General features: G+C 41.6%; 1 protein-coding gene across 1 annotated transcript in view; it reads right to left on the bottom strand.

Moving 5' to 3' along the window:
- Nucleotides 1–17,496, bottom strand: part of MGAT5 (alpha-1,6-mannosylglycoprotein 6-beta-N-acetylglucosaminyltransferase) — a 206,891-nt gene that overhangs the window by 188,621 nt on the left and 774 nt on the right. The window contains exon 2 of the mRNA XM_063107231.1: nt 1,232–1,396. Coding sequence (XP_062963301.1) covers nt 1,232–1,396 — 165 coding nt within the window. The remainder of the gene's footprint in view (nt 1–1,231; nt 1,397–17,496) is intronic.

Genomic DNA, 17,496 nt, shown 5'->3' with positions numbered 1-17,496 from the left:
TAATTACAGAAGCTGTTGGAAACTGCAAGGAATACAGGATTTATGGCCTAGATGACACTGCCTCTGTGCTATAATTAAGAGTTATTTTTAATACTTTTGGTTAGATACTTTGGATTATTAAAAATATATTTTGCAATTTAAAACTTGCTAAAAGGTAAAGAATGTAATAAAACAATAATACAACCAGTTTGTAGAACATGAAACAATTACATGTTTTGACACTAGGAGGTAGGAAAGGAAAAGAATCTCTCCTACATAGGTCTGAATTTTTTTTTTTTAAACAAGAAAGAAGGGATCAAGATAAAGTATATGAGACTAGATTTTAGCAATTTCAAATGTAACCCAGCTACTTACTTTATCCATCAACCAGTGTTTGGCTACCATCCACCAAAAGTATAGACAGCTCATTCACAAACACTCACCCAAAGAACCTAATCCTAATCCTCAGGTTCTTCGCTTTGTCCTGGCTCCCTAAGAAATAGTCAACACCCTAACAAGAGCAGTCCTGGCTCAAGCATAAGGATCAGAGGCCAAGCCCAGGGCAGTGTGATGGGGGAGGGAACCTAAGGTGGGCTGTGGACAAAGACATGCTATGTACAAGTTGGGTTTTGTTTTTAACCCATTTCTCTTCTCATATCCAAGATTCCAGTTTCAAGAAATCCAAAATCATTTGGATGCCAGACAAAATGCATCCCAGTGGGAACTGCATGGTGGTATCCATAAGTGGCTACAGAATTTGGCCAGGATCAGGCGAGGGCCATTTTTCTCCTAAATGTCATTTCCAATAGTTATATTTCTCTATATACACAAAGGATGCATTTTCTGCAATGGTGGCTCTACTACAACAAGAAGATAAGAATCTACTACGTATAACAGACTGCTGAAATTGTCTGAGGGCAGTGGGGAGGAGGAAGGAACTCTAATGGGCATGAGCTTCTCAGATAACCTCTATATTTCATTTAATCCACGTTATGAATCTTCTCATTAGAACTGAACTCCAGGAGCTCATTATGTGCAAATGTGTCATAGAGACCACCGGAAACTACACATCCTGGTGAGATGATAAAAATGTTTCAACATCTGTTGTTCAAAAATAAATTTAAACTTATCTTTACAATGGCCATACCAAGTTTAAGGAATTTATATTATACCAACACAAACCACTGTACTCCTTGTTTGAGTCCAAAGCAGGATTTGACTCCATGTCAGAGCTCAGAACTGCCATTCTTACCTGCCACATTAATCTTCTCAAGTGCTACCAAGCTGGGAACAGCTGTGGTGGAGTTGGTCGAGTTTGTTCCTGTGCCATTGATAACAAGATTGTCCACCTTTGACTCTAACTTGCCAATGCGCTGCAAAATGTTATCCAATAGCACAGCAAGAGTCTTCTTTAGATCTGTAAAAGAAAACACAGATAATTTTAAGATTCTTTGGCCTCTGACTATCTGTCCAGCTCTCTCTCTAATACAGAGAATGAAACTTCTCAAATGTTTCTCAAGTGACACAAAAGACCTGTCCTAACAAAGCACATCTTAAAGATAACAGGGGACATCTTCAACTGGCCCAGACCCTACTGAATAAACCAGTCTGTTGAAGAATGCAAGTCTGGTGAAGAATGACATTATAAAATTTCCAGCTACTAGACTGGTAGAGAAAAATGTTACTTAGCATCCTACCATAACACTGTGTTCAATTCCTCCTCTTTACAGTACTATGGTTACTGACACACAGAATGACAACTCAAAAATGCAGCAAGGTCCCAAAGCAGCTTCTGGATCAAGTTCACTGTTATTTTTAGTGTTGTGTACTCTAACATGTCCCAATTTTTTTTTTTTTTGGAAAAACATTTATTTCTGTTGGTTACACATGGGAGCACTTAATAAAAGTTCTAGATTTCCAGGCTTGCTGGATAACCCAGAGTATAATCAAATTTAGAAAAATACTTAAAGACTAGAGTCATTCATTCATTTACAAATATTTATTGAACAATTACTACGTGCCAAGTATTGTTTTAGATGCTGGGGATATTCTCTCATGTTATTTACATTTAACAATTGATTCCCTTTCTTACACATCTGACTGTATGTTAAAGAGTAATGCACTTCCCTCTGGATAAATTACAGGAACACTGTCTTCGCCCTCACACAAGCATTTAAGTTTGTACACAAGATATTACACACACACACACACACACACACACACACACACACACACGCACGCACGCACACACGCACACACACAATGAACTTAGATCCTCTCCTCTGGAAATTCATAATGAAAGAAAGATATACTGACTTGTAAATGTCAGAAAGCAGATGGACAACAGGATAGCCATCCGTGTCAATAGGATCCAGACCCATTTATGGATAGGGAGCAAGCAGGCCAGGGGAGAAGTGCAGTATGGGTAGAAGGACACAGAAAAGCCCTGAGTTAAGACAAATGAAGTTGCCACTTTCCATTCCACTGGGAACAGAGCAAATTGTTGCCTCTGAGCAGATGCTCTGATCTGCCTGGGAAATAAACACACACCTAGTCAATTCACCAACCCAGACCACAGCCAATGAACCTTGGCAAAGCTGCATCCATGCTGTCCCACTTTGCCAGGTGAAGAGAGAAACTTCACAAGAACAGAAACATAGGTATGTAATTAACATCAGGGTTGCATTCTTAGTAGTTTACAGACAGCATCACTTGAGCAGACTAAAAACTATAAACAGAAACAAAACCCACACCTTTATTCTGAAAGCCTGGTTCTTGGAATAATCTCACCCCAACACCAAACATTAGATGTCTTTACAATGTGTTCATTCATTCACTCTAACAAATACCTGACTAGGCCCATTTTTTGCTCTTCAGTGTGTATTTATCTTACCTATAGGTACCTACAGGCATTGCAAATTTTTTAAAAAACATTTCTGTATATTATGTTTTAACATCTTTAAAATCCTTTCTGGCTGGGGAGAGACTGCCCCTCTAGGACTAGCCAATTCTTAAAGATAACGAAGGGCCCAGCCCCAGGAGCCTGTCTTTGATAACACTAACCAATCCAGAGCCTTATTTCCTTATCTGGCCCCTGCAACCCAGGAGGCAAAATTCCTCTGCTTAATCATCCCAGAGCCAGGTGCCACGCAACTAGGGACCACCCCTGTAGCTACAGCCCCACCGAAATTATTCAAACTAGCCCATACTAAATTGTTCATCTGCTCTGCCTTTCCCACAGAAATCTCCATAAAGTCTGCAGCCTAAACCTTTCCTCACTCCTGTCTTCTGCCTCCTGACCAACCCGGTGTCTTCCCCATGTGGCCCTTCCTGCCTTGGCGTGCCATGCCTGTCTCCAGAACCTATGAGTATAATCAACTTTCTTTTCCCCCATGAGCCTCTCTCCTCTGTTTCCTTTTGTGGTCACACCTGACTGACCATCTCATAAAAGAATTATAAAACATACACAAGCTGGCCACAGCACTGGAGCAATAGGGTTAAAGTTATGATTATAACAAAGAAGGTGGAAGGGAACTAATATTTCCCGAATGCCTGTTATATGCTAGGCACACATATAAGCAACCCTGTTTTATCTTCACATCCTCCTGTGAAGTGGGTAGGACTCCATTTTACAGATGAGAAAACTGTGGTTCATGATCTACCCAGAAAAAAGACACCAAGTGTGAAGTTGAGAGTCTTTCATCCACAGCATAGTGGCTGAGGGCCCGGACACTGGAGCCAGACTTCCTGGGTTTGAGTTCCTGGCTCTACTATTCCATTTCCTTATCTGAAAGGAGTGATATGAATAGCTTTCCTTCTTTGGGGTTGTTATGAGGACTTATTATTAATGAGTTAATTTTATAAGAGGTTTTGAACACTGCCTGGCATACAATAAGCACTGCATATCTGCCTGTTAAACATATAAATAAAATAAAACCTTCCTCTGGAAGATCCTCTCAGCCTTCTCAAAGAAATCCCTCTTTGGTGAGGCAAATCCTTATCGCTTTCTCCACAGGGCCATGAGATCACGCTCCTCTGGGGTCTGCAGCCCACAGTCAGCATGACTCAGTCTGGCGCTGGCACAGACAGTGGGAGTCGGTCACCTGCTCTGCTCTGTCACTGGGCCCAGTGCATCAACTGGCTCTCCAGAGTTCTGAATATTGTCAGAGGCCAGATGGGGGCAATTGTGCCACTGAGAGGTGGCTGTTCAGGTTAAAGAAACACTCCTCAGATATAGGATATCAGCTTCCCCCATCTCCAGCCTCTTTTTCTGGAGACTGTACCACTAACCAACTAGAATCTGTTAAACACAGCATTGAACTACTACTGGCAACTGTAGTTAACGAGACACAGAAGCTCTGGCCTTCTAGTGTGGGTTAATTCAGGGTTTCTAAGCCTCAGCACAATTGACACTGTGTGCCAGATCATCCTTTGTAATGGGAGCTGTCCTGTGCATTGTAAGGAGTTTGACAGCATCCCTGGTCTCTACCCACTAAATGACAGTACCAATTCCCCAGCTGTGACAACCAAAAAATGTCTCCAGACATCACCATACATCCTGCGGGGGACAAAACTACACCCATTTGAGAACCACTGAATTAGGTACATTCTCCCAACCCTTGTATTCCCACTGCCCCTCTGTGGAGATAGAAGTGTGGTAAAGAGGCTATGGGATAGGGAAGAAAGAGGGAGAAGCCCATTCAGTGAACCTGCATTATGTGTAACTTCCATTCCCTGGAGGCAAACACAATGGCAAGTAGCAGCAGGGAAGTCTGCCTTCCTCCCTGTGAGAGAGCTAACAGAAGACTAGCCAGTGCTATGGACTCTCAAGGGCTGTTAACATTTTGCAACAGGACTGCTGGATAGAGTTCCCAAACCACAGTTACTGATGACAGTCATTGGTGGAGCACATCCTGGGTAGAATACAAAGTTGTCATATTAACAATTAAGAAATTTTCCCTCACTTCTCTAATTACAATCCAACAGTCAGTGCAACTACTCTCTTACTGACCCTACCTGCAGCAGATTAACCTTCTGTGACTGTGACATGGTGGCAATAAGATTCATGAGGAGGAGGAAGGATGTTGACACTCACCACTGTAGGACCACCACGACCACCACCTGCTGAGCTCTCTCTACTTGCCAGCCACTGTCCTAAGCGCTTCACATGGATTATCTCATTTAATCCTATCAAGGCAATATGAGGAACATGTGGTTGTTCCCATCCTCATTTTACAAATGAGTAAACCACAGCATAGAAAAGCTCAGTGATTTGCCCCAAGTGACTGCAGATCCAAGATTCAAATCCAAACCATCTACTTCCAGAGCCATGGGTCTTATCCGCCATGCCACCCTGCCTCTTAGGAACCATCATGGACCTCCGGACCTCCAGCAAGTATTCCTGCCTGCTTCTGACTCTACTTCTTCAGGATTAACCTCTGGAATTCTGTCCTGTGTTCTTGTTAAGTCATATCCCAAACTACCCTTGAGACGTACTGATGCCACTGTCCTGTGGCAGCTCAGTCCACCTGACCCAGTGTCACTAAACATCATCCAGCTGACAATGGAGACTACCAGATACATCAAGTGATCCAAAACTAAAAAAAATACTAAGTATTTGCCTTTCCATATCTTATGCCTTAAAATGAAGACAGAATATAAGGCTACCAAAAACCTTGAATTCTCTAGGCACTTGACACAAGTAGGCATGTTTTCTCTCCCAATATGAAAATAAAGAGCTCACTTTCCACTCAAGCAACTACTTAAATCATCATTTCAAAGAAGTCCAATACAAGGTTAAAGATACTGTGTGTAAGATGCACAAGAACAAAGATGATGCCAAACCCATCTTACTTTCTTTACCAACAAGGCACAGTGCCTAGCACATGACAGCATTCAATATGTGTATGTGTTATGTAAGTGAATGAACAAAACAAATAAATGAACTATAGTCCTCCTACAAATAAGGCTGTACAATTATTTTTGCATTACATAGTTAAACCTGCAAAAACTATTAACAGTTTTATTACAATTTTAATGTGTTTTAGTCTTAACAGTATCCCGTTTATCCAATAAGATTGTACACCAAAGAATAATTTCTATAGAATTTAATGAGGATGAAAATATTCCTCCAAATCCTAGTATAATATTTTTATATTTATCATTGTGTTTCAGTTATTATGGAAGTAAAATGTGTCTTCAACAGGATTACAATTTAATTACTAATGGGCTTTTAAATTTGTGCTTCAGAGTCTTACAATAAAAATTTAATCCCAACGTTACTACTGCAATTCTGTGTTCATAAAACTTACTATATACGATAAAGATGAGATCAAAGTAGTTGAAAACATTTTCAGTGTCCCTCTGGGGAAAGTAAGCTTTGGTTTCATGCCAGAAATTCTTTGATAAATGGTGAGGTTGATTAAACTGCTTTAGAACAGGTGCCCTGACAGTTTCTGTACTTTTTCATTTCCAGAAAGCCATGACTATATGGGGTAAGAAAGGACTGGAAAGCGCTGACACATCCGTGAACAGGAGAACCAAGGAGAGATCACCACCACCCACACCCTTCTCCATCCCTGTAATACAAGGAGAAGGAATCTCAGAAGAAAGGAGAGCCTTGCTAACGGAGTAAGGTTTATAGATCTGTCCGCTAAAACTGAGACTGGGTGATAAAACTTGATTTCCCAAATCAAGTCAATCAATATTTGAGGAATTATCAAGAAAGGCCATGCCTGTGGGCCTATTGCTGTCTTCCCCACTCCCCACCCATTTGCTTTGGGACATGCTTCTAGAGCAGTGGTTCTCAGCCCTGCAATACATCAGACTCACCTGACGAGTCAGAATTGCCAGGGCCACCTTCAACACAATAAATCAGAATCTGTAGAACCCACCTGTCAAGGTTTCTGGGCACAGCCAAGGTTCAGATTTACGTTCAAGGTATGGCAGCCATGATTTGATGGCACAGAACCAACTGTGCAAGGAGCAAGGAATTACATCTGAGCTGTCAAAAATAATTAACATCTGTGCTTGTTCCTAACTCAAATCCCCTTTCACCATGGCTGCCCCAAGAGGCAGAGCGTGAACAGCAGAGCCACAGAGCAACTTTACTTGCTACTCTGGAGAAACCGGCAAAGACAAGGTGTTAATGAGAAAGGAAGGTGCTAATGAAAAAAGAATTAACCTCAACCTCTTATTTCCGTCCAATGAAATGAGGACTGTCAAGTTTCATCAATTATATATTTTTAAATTAATTTTTAAGTGACCTTTCCACAAAACGATAACAGTTATACTAATAATGAAAATACAGTCCATTCAAGGACATTCAAAGCAGTGCTATTTATAAATAAGAACAGTGTTATTTATTATAGATAAGAACTGGAAACTACCCAAATACCCAACAAAAAGATTAAATTACATTATGTCTTCCATTCATAAGACAGAATAAATCACCAGATTGTAAACTCAGGGAGGACAGAGTCCAGGTCTGTCTTGTCTCTATTAATTGCCACTAGCTATTAATATCAGAAATTCAATAAGTACTTATTGAACGGATAAAAAGGGAAAAGCATACAGCCATCAAAAATACCTAATGGCATGAGGAAATACAAAAGTTAGTTTAAAAAGCTATACATAAAATATGATCCTGAAATCATTTATCAACTCCAAGAGTTTTTTTGTAGAGGCTTTAGGCTGTTCAATATATAGGATGATCATGTCATCTGCAAACAGGGACAGTTTGACTTCATCTTTTCCAATCTGGATGCCCTTTATTTCTTTCTCTTCTCTGATTGCTCTCACTAGTACTTCCAACACTATGTTGAATAGGAGTGGTGAGAGTGGGCATCCTTGTCTAGTTCCTGTTCTTAAAGGAAAAGCTTTCAGTTTTTCCCCATTCAGGATGATATTGGCAGTGGGTTTATCATATATGGATTTAATTATGTTGAGATACTTTCCATCTATACCTAACTTATAGAGGGTCTTTGCCATGAATGAATGATTTCAGCAAAGTAGCAGGATACAAAATCAAGACACAAAAATCAGTAGCATTTCTATTTGCCAATAGTGAACATGCAGAAAGGGAAATCAAGAAAGCCAGCCCATTTATAATAGCCACCAAAAGTAAAACACTTAGGAATTGAGTTAACCAAGGATGTGAAAAACCTCTAGAATGAGAACTACAAACCACTGCTGAGAGAAATTAGAGAGGAAACAAGAAGATGGAAAGATATCCCATGCTCTTGGATTGGAAGAATCAACATAGTGAAAACGTCCACACTACCCAAAGTGATATACAAATTCAATGCAATCCCCATCAAAATTCCAATGACATTTTTCTCAGAAATGGAAAAAACTATCCAGACATTTATATGGAATAACAAAAGACCACACATAGCCAAAGCAATGCTGAGCAAAAAAAATAAAGCTGGAGGCATAACACTACCTGACTTTAAGCTATACTACAAAGCTATAATAATCAAAACAGTATGGTACTGGCATAAAAACAGACACACTGACCAATGGAATAGAACAGAGAATCCAGAAATCAACCCACACACCTACAGCCATCTGATCTTTGACAAAGGCACCAAGCCTATTCACTGGGGAAGGGACTGCCTCTTCAGCAAATGGTGCTGGGATAACTGGATATCAATATGCAGGAGAATGAAACTAGACCCATACCTTTCACCATACACTAAAGTCAATTCAAAATGGATTAAAGAATTAAATATATACCATGAAACAATAAAACTTCTTAAAGAAAACATAGGAGAAACACTTCAGGAAATAGGACTGGGCACAGACTTCATGAATATGACCCCAAAAGCACGGGCAACCAAAGGAAAAATAAACAAATGGGATTATATCAAACTAAAAAGCTTCTGCACAGCAAAAGAAACAATTAACAGAGTTAAAAGACAACCAACAGAGTGGGAGAAAATATTTGCAAAATATACATCTGACAAAGGATTAATATCCAGAATATATAAGGAACTCAAACAACTTTACAAGAAGAAAACAAGCAACCCAATTAAAAAATGGGCAAAAGAGCTAAGTAGGCATTTCTCTAAGGAAGATATACAAATGGCCAACAGACATATGAAAAATGCTCAACATCACTCAGCATCCGGGAAATGCAAATCAAAACCACAATGAGATACCATCTCACTCCAGTTAGGATGGCTAAAATGCAAAAGACTCTGAATGATGAATGCTGGCGAGGTTGCAGAGGATTGGAACTCTCATACATTGTTGGTGGGACTGTAAAATGGTGCAGCCTCTATGGAAAATGGTATGGAGGTTCCTCAAACAATTACAGATAGCTCTACCATATGACCCAGCTATCCCACTGCTGGGAATATACCCAGAAGAATGGAAATCATCAAGTCGAAGGTATACCTGTTCCCCAATGTTCATCGCAGCCCTCTTTACAATAGCTAAGAGTTGGAACCAGCACCAATGTCCATCATCGGATGAGTGGATACGAAAATGTGGTACATCTACACAATGGAATACTACTCAGCTATAAAAAAGAATGAAATACTGACATTTGCAACAACATGGATGGACCTAGAGAGATTTATATTAAGTGAAACAAGTCAGGCACAGAAAGAGAAATATCACATGTTCTCAGTTATTTGTGGGAGCTAAAAATAAATAAATAAATTCTCTCACACACACACACACACACACACACACACAAAAAAAAAAATAGGGGGGGAGAAGATATAACAATTGCAATTCCTTGAAGTTGATACAAAAAGCATACAGAAAGGACATTGTTGGGAGGGAGGGGGGAGAGGGAGGAGGGAGGGAGGTTTTGGTAATGGGACACAATAATCAACTACATTGTATATCGACAAAATAAAATAAAATTAAAAAATATGATCCTGATTTTTTAAAAAGCACATATATATGCATATACACACATATACATACATCTACCTGTATTAAAAACGACTAGAGATAAATAAAATTTTTAAAAGTGGTAAGATCTGGGTTTGGGGGTAAGGGATGTTTATATTCATAATTCTTCATACTTCCTCATATACTCTCAATTTTATGTAAAAATCCACACTACTTTCAAAGCCACAAAGGCATTAAATGCTACTTTAAGCAGACATGCAGTACAATAAATTCTACTCTCAGAACTCAAAGATACTGCCCATAAGTATCCTACCATCAGGTAGGAAAACACCTACCAGAAATATCTCAACAACCCTCACTGTCTTATCCCATTTGGATTTTAAAGTCACATGGTGGATAATTTGCCTGGATGTAAACTTACAGATGTGCCTTTCAGCCTGCAGTTGAACCTATAAATGAGTGTTCTTCCTGAGGTGCTGCAGGGGTGTCATTAGTACTTCAGGGAACTTTCCAGACAGCAGAATCTGAGAATGGATCCTATCTTCACCAAGTGCTTTATGGAATCCATGAATATCTAGAATGGAATGCTTGGGCCATTCCTAACACCTAGCCAGCAGCATAAAAAAGGAGTCAAGCATTTTAGCCTTTTTTACAGAAGGAACAAGGACTCAGATGCTAAGAGGTCAGGCCCATTGTCCTGTAAGGTCCCCAACCGGACTCAGGGCCCCCATCTTCCCCATCAGGAAAGGGTGCCTTGCACACTTGCAAGCTACTCCTTGATCACCACCCACACCAGAAGCATCACCACACCAATGCCCTGTTCACACACAAAGGTGAGCTCAGCCACATCTAGCTTATCTTACAGCCCACAAAGGAAAACATTTTAAAAATTTTATTTTAGTAGTTAAAACAAGTTGGATTTATTACTTGTTGAACAAGGGTGAATGCACACCATGGGGAACCGTAAGTATCTTCACAAAGACAGAAAATCTTATCTTTTGCACATGACAGTGAAAATCCCATCTCCTTGTTCAGGATGGCAGTGGCAAGCCTGCCTTCCTCTAGAGCACAGCCTGTTTCCTCTCATGTCTGGTCGCGCCCCACCCCTTGAACCTGTTCAAGGACAGCTGCATGAACAGGTTTCTGAAGCCCTCCAATGAATAACCAGCATCAGATCTACACAGACAGTTTGGTTGGGCGGTAACAGATACAGGCACATCCAGGCTAGGGTTAATGATAAGCAGTAATGAATGCACTTACTGATCTAAGTGCTTTAATAAACTTTATCACTTGTAATCATTACAACACGCCTATGAGGTAAGTGACATTACATCTCCTACATTACAGAAGTGGGTGGAAGAAGGCTTTTTAAAGACCAGTGACTTGCTTAAGGTCACACATCCAGTAAAGAGCATGCTCCCTCCTCCCCTCGCCCCACACAGAAACACTCTCCAACTGCTTCCAGAGTGAACAGCAGTTCCCACATCAGGACTGCATGTAATAGCTATTTGGAGCCTCGTGGATGTGGAGTCCACAGGGAATTTCTTCTCATTTCCTGCTTCACTAAAAAAATTACTGTGATTTTTGAATTAGTCCCAACCGTAACTGTACCACACATAGAATCCCAGAGTCCTGTACGGGGAGGCTGCTACTATTCATTTGTGGTTCCTATTATGCGCCAACCATGACATGCTAAGCTCTGGGGCACAGTGGGGAACAAGACAGACCGGAGTCCCTGCTCTTTTGGAGCCTGCATTCTACGCAGGGGAGAAGGATGGTGAGTGAGCATAAATATGGGATGCCAGGAAGCTTAAGTGTTACCAATGAGAGTGAGTGGGGTGGGGCCCACCTCCTGGGAAGGGCGCCAGGCAGACTTCTCTGGAATAGACAACAGAAGAGGGAGTGAGGTGGAGAGCAGAAAATGCAGAGGCTTGGGGACAGGAAAAAGTTTGGTCACCACCCAACAGCCTCATCCTAGAGGACAGTTGTGGTGCCAAGGTAGACATGAGAAGGGTGTGGAGCTCTTCAGGGTGCCCCAAGCAGCATGTGGTCTGCCCAAACAGTTCTGACAGAAAAAGGGCACTATGACATGGTTGAGAAGAGGGAGGAGAGAGAGGGTCGTGCATAGCTGCGGCCACCAGGTAAGGCAAGAAACACTGAGCCTGAGACTAATCCCACATATGAGCATGCTCTCTCAACCCAGACTTGAAGCCATGGTGTGAAAGAAAAGGCTTTTATGATGAGGGAAGTAGAAGAATGAACCCCATATTCTGATTTTATTCCTCCTGTCTGAAACGCTCCCCAGGGCCTCCTCAGGCCTCCTGCCTGGCTGGGCTGGGTGTGCTTGTGAACTTGGCTAGTTTTCATGGGGATGCTGGGCGGGCTGGGCCTCTACCACAGGATGGCTGGAAAAGCCCCAAGCCTCAAGGAGGCCCATTTTTAGGTTCCCAGCTTTTTAAGGCAGCAAGCACTTTCTGTCATCATACCAGCCACATCACCGTAGAGTAAATCAAGTCTTCCTCAGACACACCAAACAGCTCAGCTATTTTCTTCCCTCCAGTTTTGCTCCAAGAACAGAATATTTCCCACAAGGACAGGGAATTTCTGCTTTGGCAATAGTGGTTTTCCACTTTACACCACAGAAGTCCCAGCCCCTCCAAAACCAGTCCCTTAATCGTATTTGTAGGAATGGAGGCAAAAAGAAAAAAGGAAATTAAGAAAATTCTTTACAAGCTTGTACCTCTACTGAAATTCAAGTTTTGTTTTGTTTTTTTGTTGTTGTTGTTTTGTTTAAACAGGAGAGGTGGAAGAAAATACTTGCAAAAGCTCTTGTCTGAAACTCCGAACATTATCTGGGTTTGCAACACAGGGCAGCTGCTACCCTTTCAGAGCAACTTTGGCAGCCTTAAATGAGGTGAACGTCCTAGAAGTATCCCCGGCCAATAAGGGCCACAGGAAGCCCAAAGCAGTTACTACTGCCCTGCCCCCGTCCCCCATCCTATGGCTCCTTCAGGAAACAGGAAAAACTTCCTTCCTGCCATGGATCCCAGGGTGAGGCATCCAATACGCTCCTATGACACCCTCCCTGCACAAGCCGCCGTTCTCAGACCTCACACCTTCCGCGCTGCTCCCGCCTCACTTTGCTCCAGCTGCAGCAACCTTGGCTCTGTCCCTGCAGTGCACATGTGGGCCTTATGACCCGGCACACTGCTGACTTCTGCCTGGAGTGCTCTGCCTCAGCTTCCCTCTCCCACTTGCCCAGCTGCTCCTTGGTGTCATTCAGGTTAAAAGACACCTCCTGGGAGGAGCCTTCACAGACTTTCCTATGAAAAAAGTAGCCGGGGGCCTACTTTGATCACATCCCCATTTCATTTTATTTTCTGGCATTTATTGCTATCTGACATTCTTGTTTATTATTTCTCCCCTCCAAAAGAACATAGCATCCATGAGAGCAGGAATTTTGTCCATCTTTTTCCCGATATATGCACAAAGCCTAGAGAGCAAGTGTCATACACCAGCCAATGACACAGACATTTCCCAAGGTGCCAACCTTGAAGGGTAAGGGCCAGTCAAGGGGTAGTCTAGGCCTAAGCAGCTCAGGGAACCAGGAGGCAGGCAGAGGTAAGGAAAGGCAGGCGCCCAGGACCTGGAGGTCAGGGAGGAACCAGACAGCAGGCAGATAGGATACGGGGTGAGGGGTTGGAAGAGAAGCTGAGAACCCACAGCTGCAGTCTGAGCCAGTAGCCTTCCTGGGGCTGACTGTCCCACTGCCCAGAGAAGCAAGCAGGTGAGACACGTCAGGGTTAATAAGGTGTGGACACACTACAAGGGGGAACCTTGTAGTGCCTCACCTTGCCTCAGGTTTCTGTTACTGTTCTTTAGAAAACAGAAGTGAACTGGGCCTGTCCTGTTAGATAAGAGGTGATCAGCGGGATCAGAATTTGGGTCAGGCCATTAGAGACAGATCAATTCACCTCAGAAACAACAACGGTATTGACTGGGGTGAGTGGCACCATTCCTGTGACGCCACCAACAGGCATGGCCCCTGCCATGCTGGTCAGGGAGACGCAAATGAGGCTCCAGCTCTATATGTGGTTGGTAGGCCAAAGCCAACACATCCTTCCCCAGATTCACACTCCAAGAATGAGTGTTCTGACTGTTCCACACAGGCCACCTGGGAGATCTTCCAGGCACCACTTTTGAGTTACCAAGTCCTGAAAGAAGTTCAGAAGCCTCTTTCAAATCATCAAAACAAGGAAGGGCGGGGGCAGGAAGAAGATACTCTGAAAGTTCTAGAACGGCTTAAGTACTCGTCACAGTAACAACCAGCTGCAAGTGCATGGTAGACCCTGCCATGAAGCATCTCATTCAAGCTTCATGGCCCTGGTGAGAGGTATTGACACCCCACTTTGTGCCTCTGTGCCACACAGCCAGGATGGGGCAAAGCCAAACCACTGACTCCAAAATCCAGGCTCCTAACCATTCCAGCTCTTGACCTGTCGCTCAGAAGAGTCACTTCCAGAGGCCAGAAAAATGCTGCATTTGGATGTGCTCCTTATGAAGATGATGTCTTAAATGAATCAAACACAGGGATCAAAGAGACTTGGGACACCAAAAAAAAGAAAGAAAAAAAATCCCATAGGTAGAAAGATAACCATGCACTGTCTAGGTCAGGGATTGAAAAACATTTTTGGTAAGGGAACAGGGAATAAATATTTAAGGCTTCACTAGTACAAAAGCAGCCACAGACAACGCAAACAAACGGGTATGTCTGTATTCTAACAAACTTTATTTACAAAAACAAGTAGCAAGGAGGATTTAGCCCATGGGCCATAGATTCCTGACTCTGCCTTCAACCAGGGGAGACCAGGAAATAGTCCAGTCCATGACAAACACAATCAGATGAGTATTTAAAATAACCTATGGTGACAATAGGTTCAAAATGTTTTAGGTGTTTTGTCAAATAAATACTGGTATTATCAATTTTCTCTGTTTTTACGTTTGTTATAAGCAAATGGGAATAGCTGTAATAAAATAAAACTTTATTTACACAACCAGGCAGAAGTCTGAATTTGGCCCATGGGCCAGAGTTCCCTGAACCCTGCCACTCCAGGATCTAAAGCCAGGTATTCTAATACATCAGTAATCATCCAAAATCAGCTACTATAATTCTTCAAACACCTGCCATAGATACTAAAGACCCATTTATAGCATACTGAGAGCCTCTGATTATACCACTACAGGGATAGAAGAATTTTTTTTTTTTTTGGTCTATTAACTAGATTCACTCAAACTAGACACAGATCTCAGCCAGAGGATCAACTCCTCACTCTTGCAGAACAGACATCTAGGCAGTACATGCACATGCATGTGTGTTGCAGAAGGAGACACCACTTCCTCACCACTCTGCCAGCTCAGCTAAACCACTGAACTTCCTGCAGTCTCTGCATCTCCATCTGACATCAGCTGCCAGAACTGCCTGTCAATGTCAATACCAATGTCACTGACACTGACAGATTCCAGGGGAAGCACATGTCATCAGAACTGCTCTCTAGCTTTCCAGGACGGGCTCTGGACTATACCAATCTCTGGTACAACCCTCATGGTACAATCCTGGTACAACAACAAATACAAGTTGTTGGTGCCCAGAACTGGGAATCAGGGGGAAGGCTAGGCTGTCTGAAAACATCATTAAGAAGATGGTGTTAGATAGTGTTTCTACTCTTAGTGCAGTGGTTCACCACTGGTGGCAGAGAGCAGGCAAGTGTCTGCAGACATATTTGTCAGAACTAGGGAGGTGCTGCTAAAACCCTACCATGAACAAATAGCCTCCCCACAACAAAGACTTCTCAACAGTGCTGGGTGAGAAGTCCTATCTTGGGATCTCACCACATGATGACTCCAAATATCTCAAGCATATACATATATGATCCAGTTAAATAAATTCCAGAAACTCAGTTCCAAAGACCATTCTGAATGATATATCAGGTTGATTAGATGAAAGAGAAAACTATCAGTGTGAGTTAAACTTGCTGATATAGCCTGTTTGATTGATTGCTGTTGCTGGAAAAAAAAGACAAATTACCTTGCTAAGGTTCATCTACAAAAGGAGCAAGTTAGAAGAGATAATGTCTATAGTTCCTTTGAGATGCAAAGTCCTATCTTTATAAGCATATCAGTTGGTTGAAATGCTAACAGACGCTGGGATTTTTGATAACTTTAAAAAATAATTTCTCTGTGAGGCTGAAAAGCTAAGACCGGATCACTGTCCTTTATAATTGCCTTCCCTATGAGATTTTTAGCAGTGTACATGAAATAAAAAGAGTCAAAACAACTAGAGAAATCGAAAGTATATAAATCTGCCATTCATGTGGCTTCTTCCAGCCCATGGTAAAGGTTTGACTGAGATAAACAGAAGAAGGAAATTACTACTGAGCTATTTCCCTTTCCTCGCAAAGGTATAACATGGAATGCATAGAACCAAACATGTTAAAACACCAAAACTCTGTTACCTGTTACATCACACTCAGTGGTGACAACAACAGTGACAATTTGCTGTATTTTTTTTCCCTGTGGTAGTTTACCCAAGAGGGTACTTCAAAAAGTTCGTAGAAAAAATGAATTAAGAGATAAGACAAATCTTTCCATAAACTTTTTGAAGTACCCTTGTATACTACTCTGGAAATGTTAATGCACCCTCTGAAAAACTACCTAGTTTTTTTTTTAGCATGGACTCTCAAAACAGAGTCTTTTTTTAAAAATCCATTGGATCAAAAAAGGTGGCATCTTACTCAGCATATTAAAAGTCAATGCCTACAGACACTGCCAAAATTTGAAGTAATAGATTAAAAGAGGGTAGCATGATCATTCAAATAATAAGCACTGAAAAAGAATTTCCACATTGTTCCTTAGAAGTACCCATCTTCTCCTTACAAATATATAAGTATATAAGTATATATTACAAAAAAGTAACTAAGTTCCCTGGATCCTTTCAAATAGAAAAAAGTATATGTATAACTGAGGATGATTTCCTCTGTCTGAACTCCACCTACACCACACCTGTTGCTACACACTTGTTGGAGCCATCATTTGAACTCTGCATACTTCAGGGCACTTCACTGACTGGGTCACAAAGCAGAACACCAACTTTCTTCCACCTTACCCAGCCCCGTTCTCATATCTCAAACACTGAACCACTGAGGCCTCCATTCAATAACTAGACTTTGCCACTGAATAATAACAACAGGTCGTCTCCTACAGATCAAGTCCACTCTGGAGACTCAGTGGCCACAGGGCAGCTGGGATGTGGATTCTCCAAAAAACACTGGTATGATCCAAATTTCATTTGCAATTCTTGTTTTGTAAGTATTTGTGTAAATATGTGTGTGTCTACATAAAATATCAGAAAAATATACACTGAAATGTTAATTGTGGTTACTGCCTGGAGTAGAAGACATGATTTTTTATTCTTCCCTTTCTTTGTCTACAGCTTCCAACTTTTTGTAGATTAAACATAATTTTTGCTAAAAGAAAAATAAGTTATGCTCAATATGTGTATGTTTTTACTCTCCCGTTTCAAAAAGCATTTAAGGCACCTTAAAAAAAAAAAAAGCAACAAGTACAAAAAGATTTCTTTCAAAGCGAGGGCAG

Source organism: Cynocephalus volans, chromosome 1, assembly GCF_027409185.1.
Source record: "Cynocephalus volans isolate mCynVol1 chromosome 1, mCynVol1.pri, whole genome shotgun sequence".
Classification (NCBI taxonomy): domain Eukaryota; kingdom Metazoa; phylum Chordata; class Mammalia; order Dermoptera; family Cynocephalidae; genus Cynocephalus; species Cynocephalus volans.
This window is presented reverse-complemented; position numbering and strand designations above follow the sequence as displayed.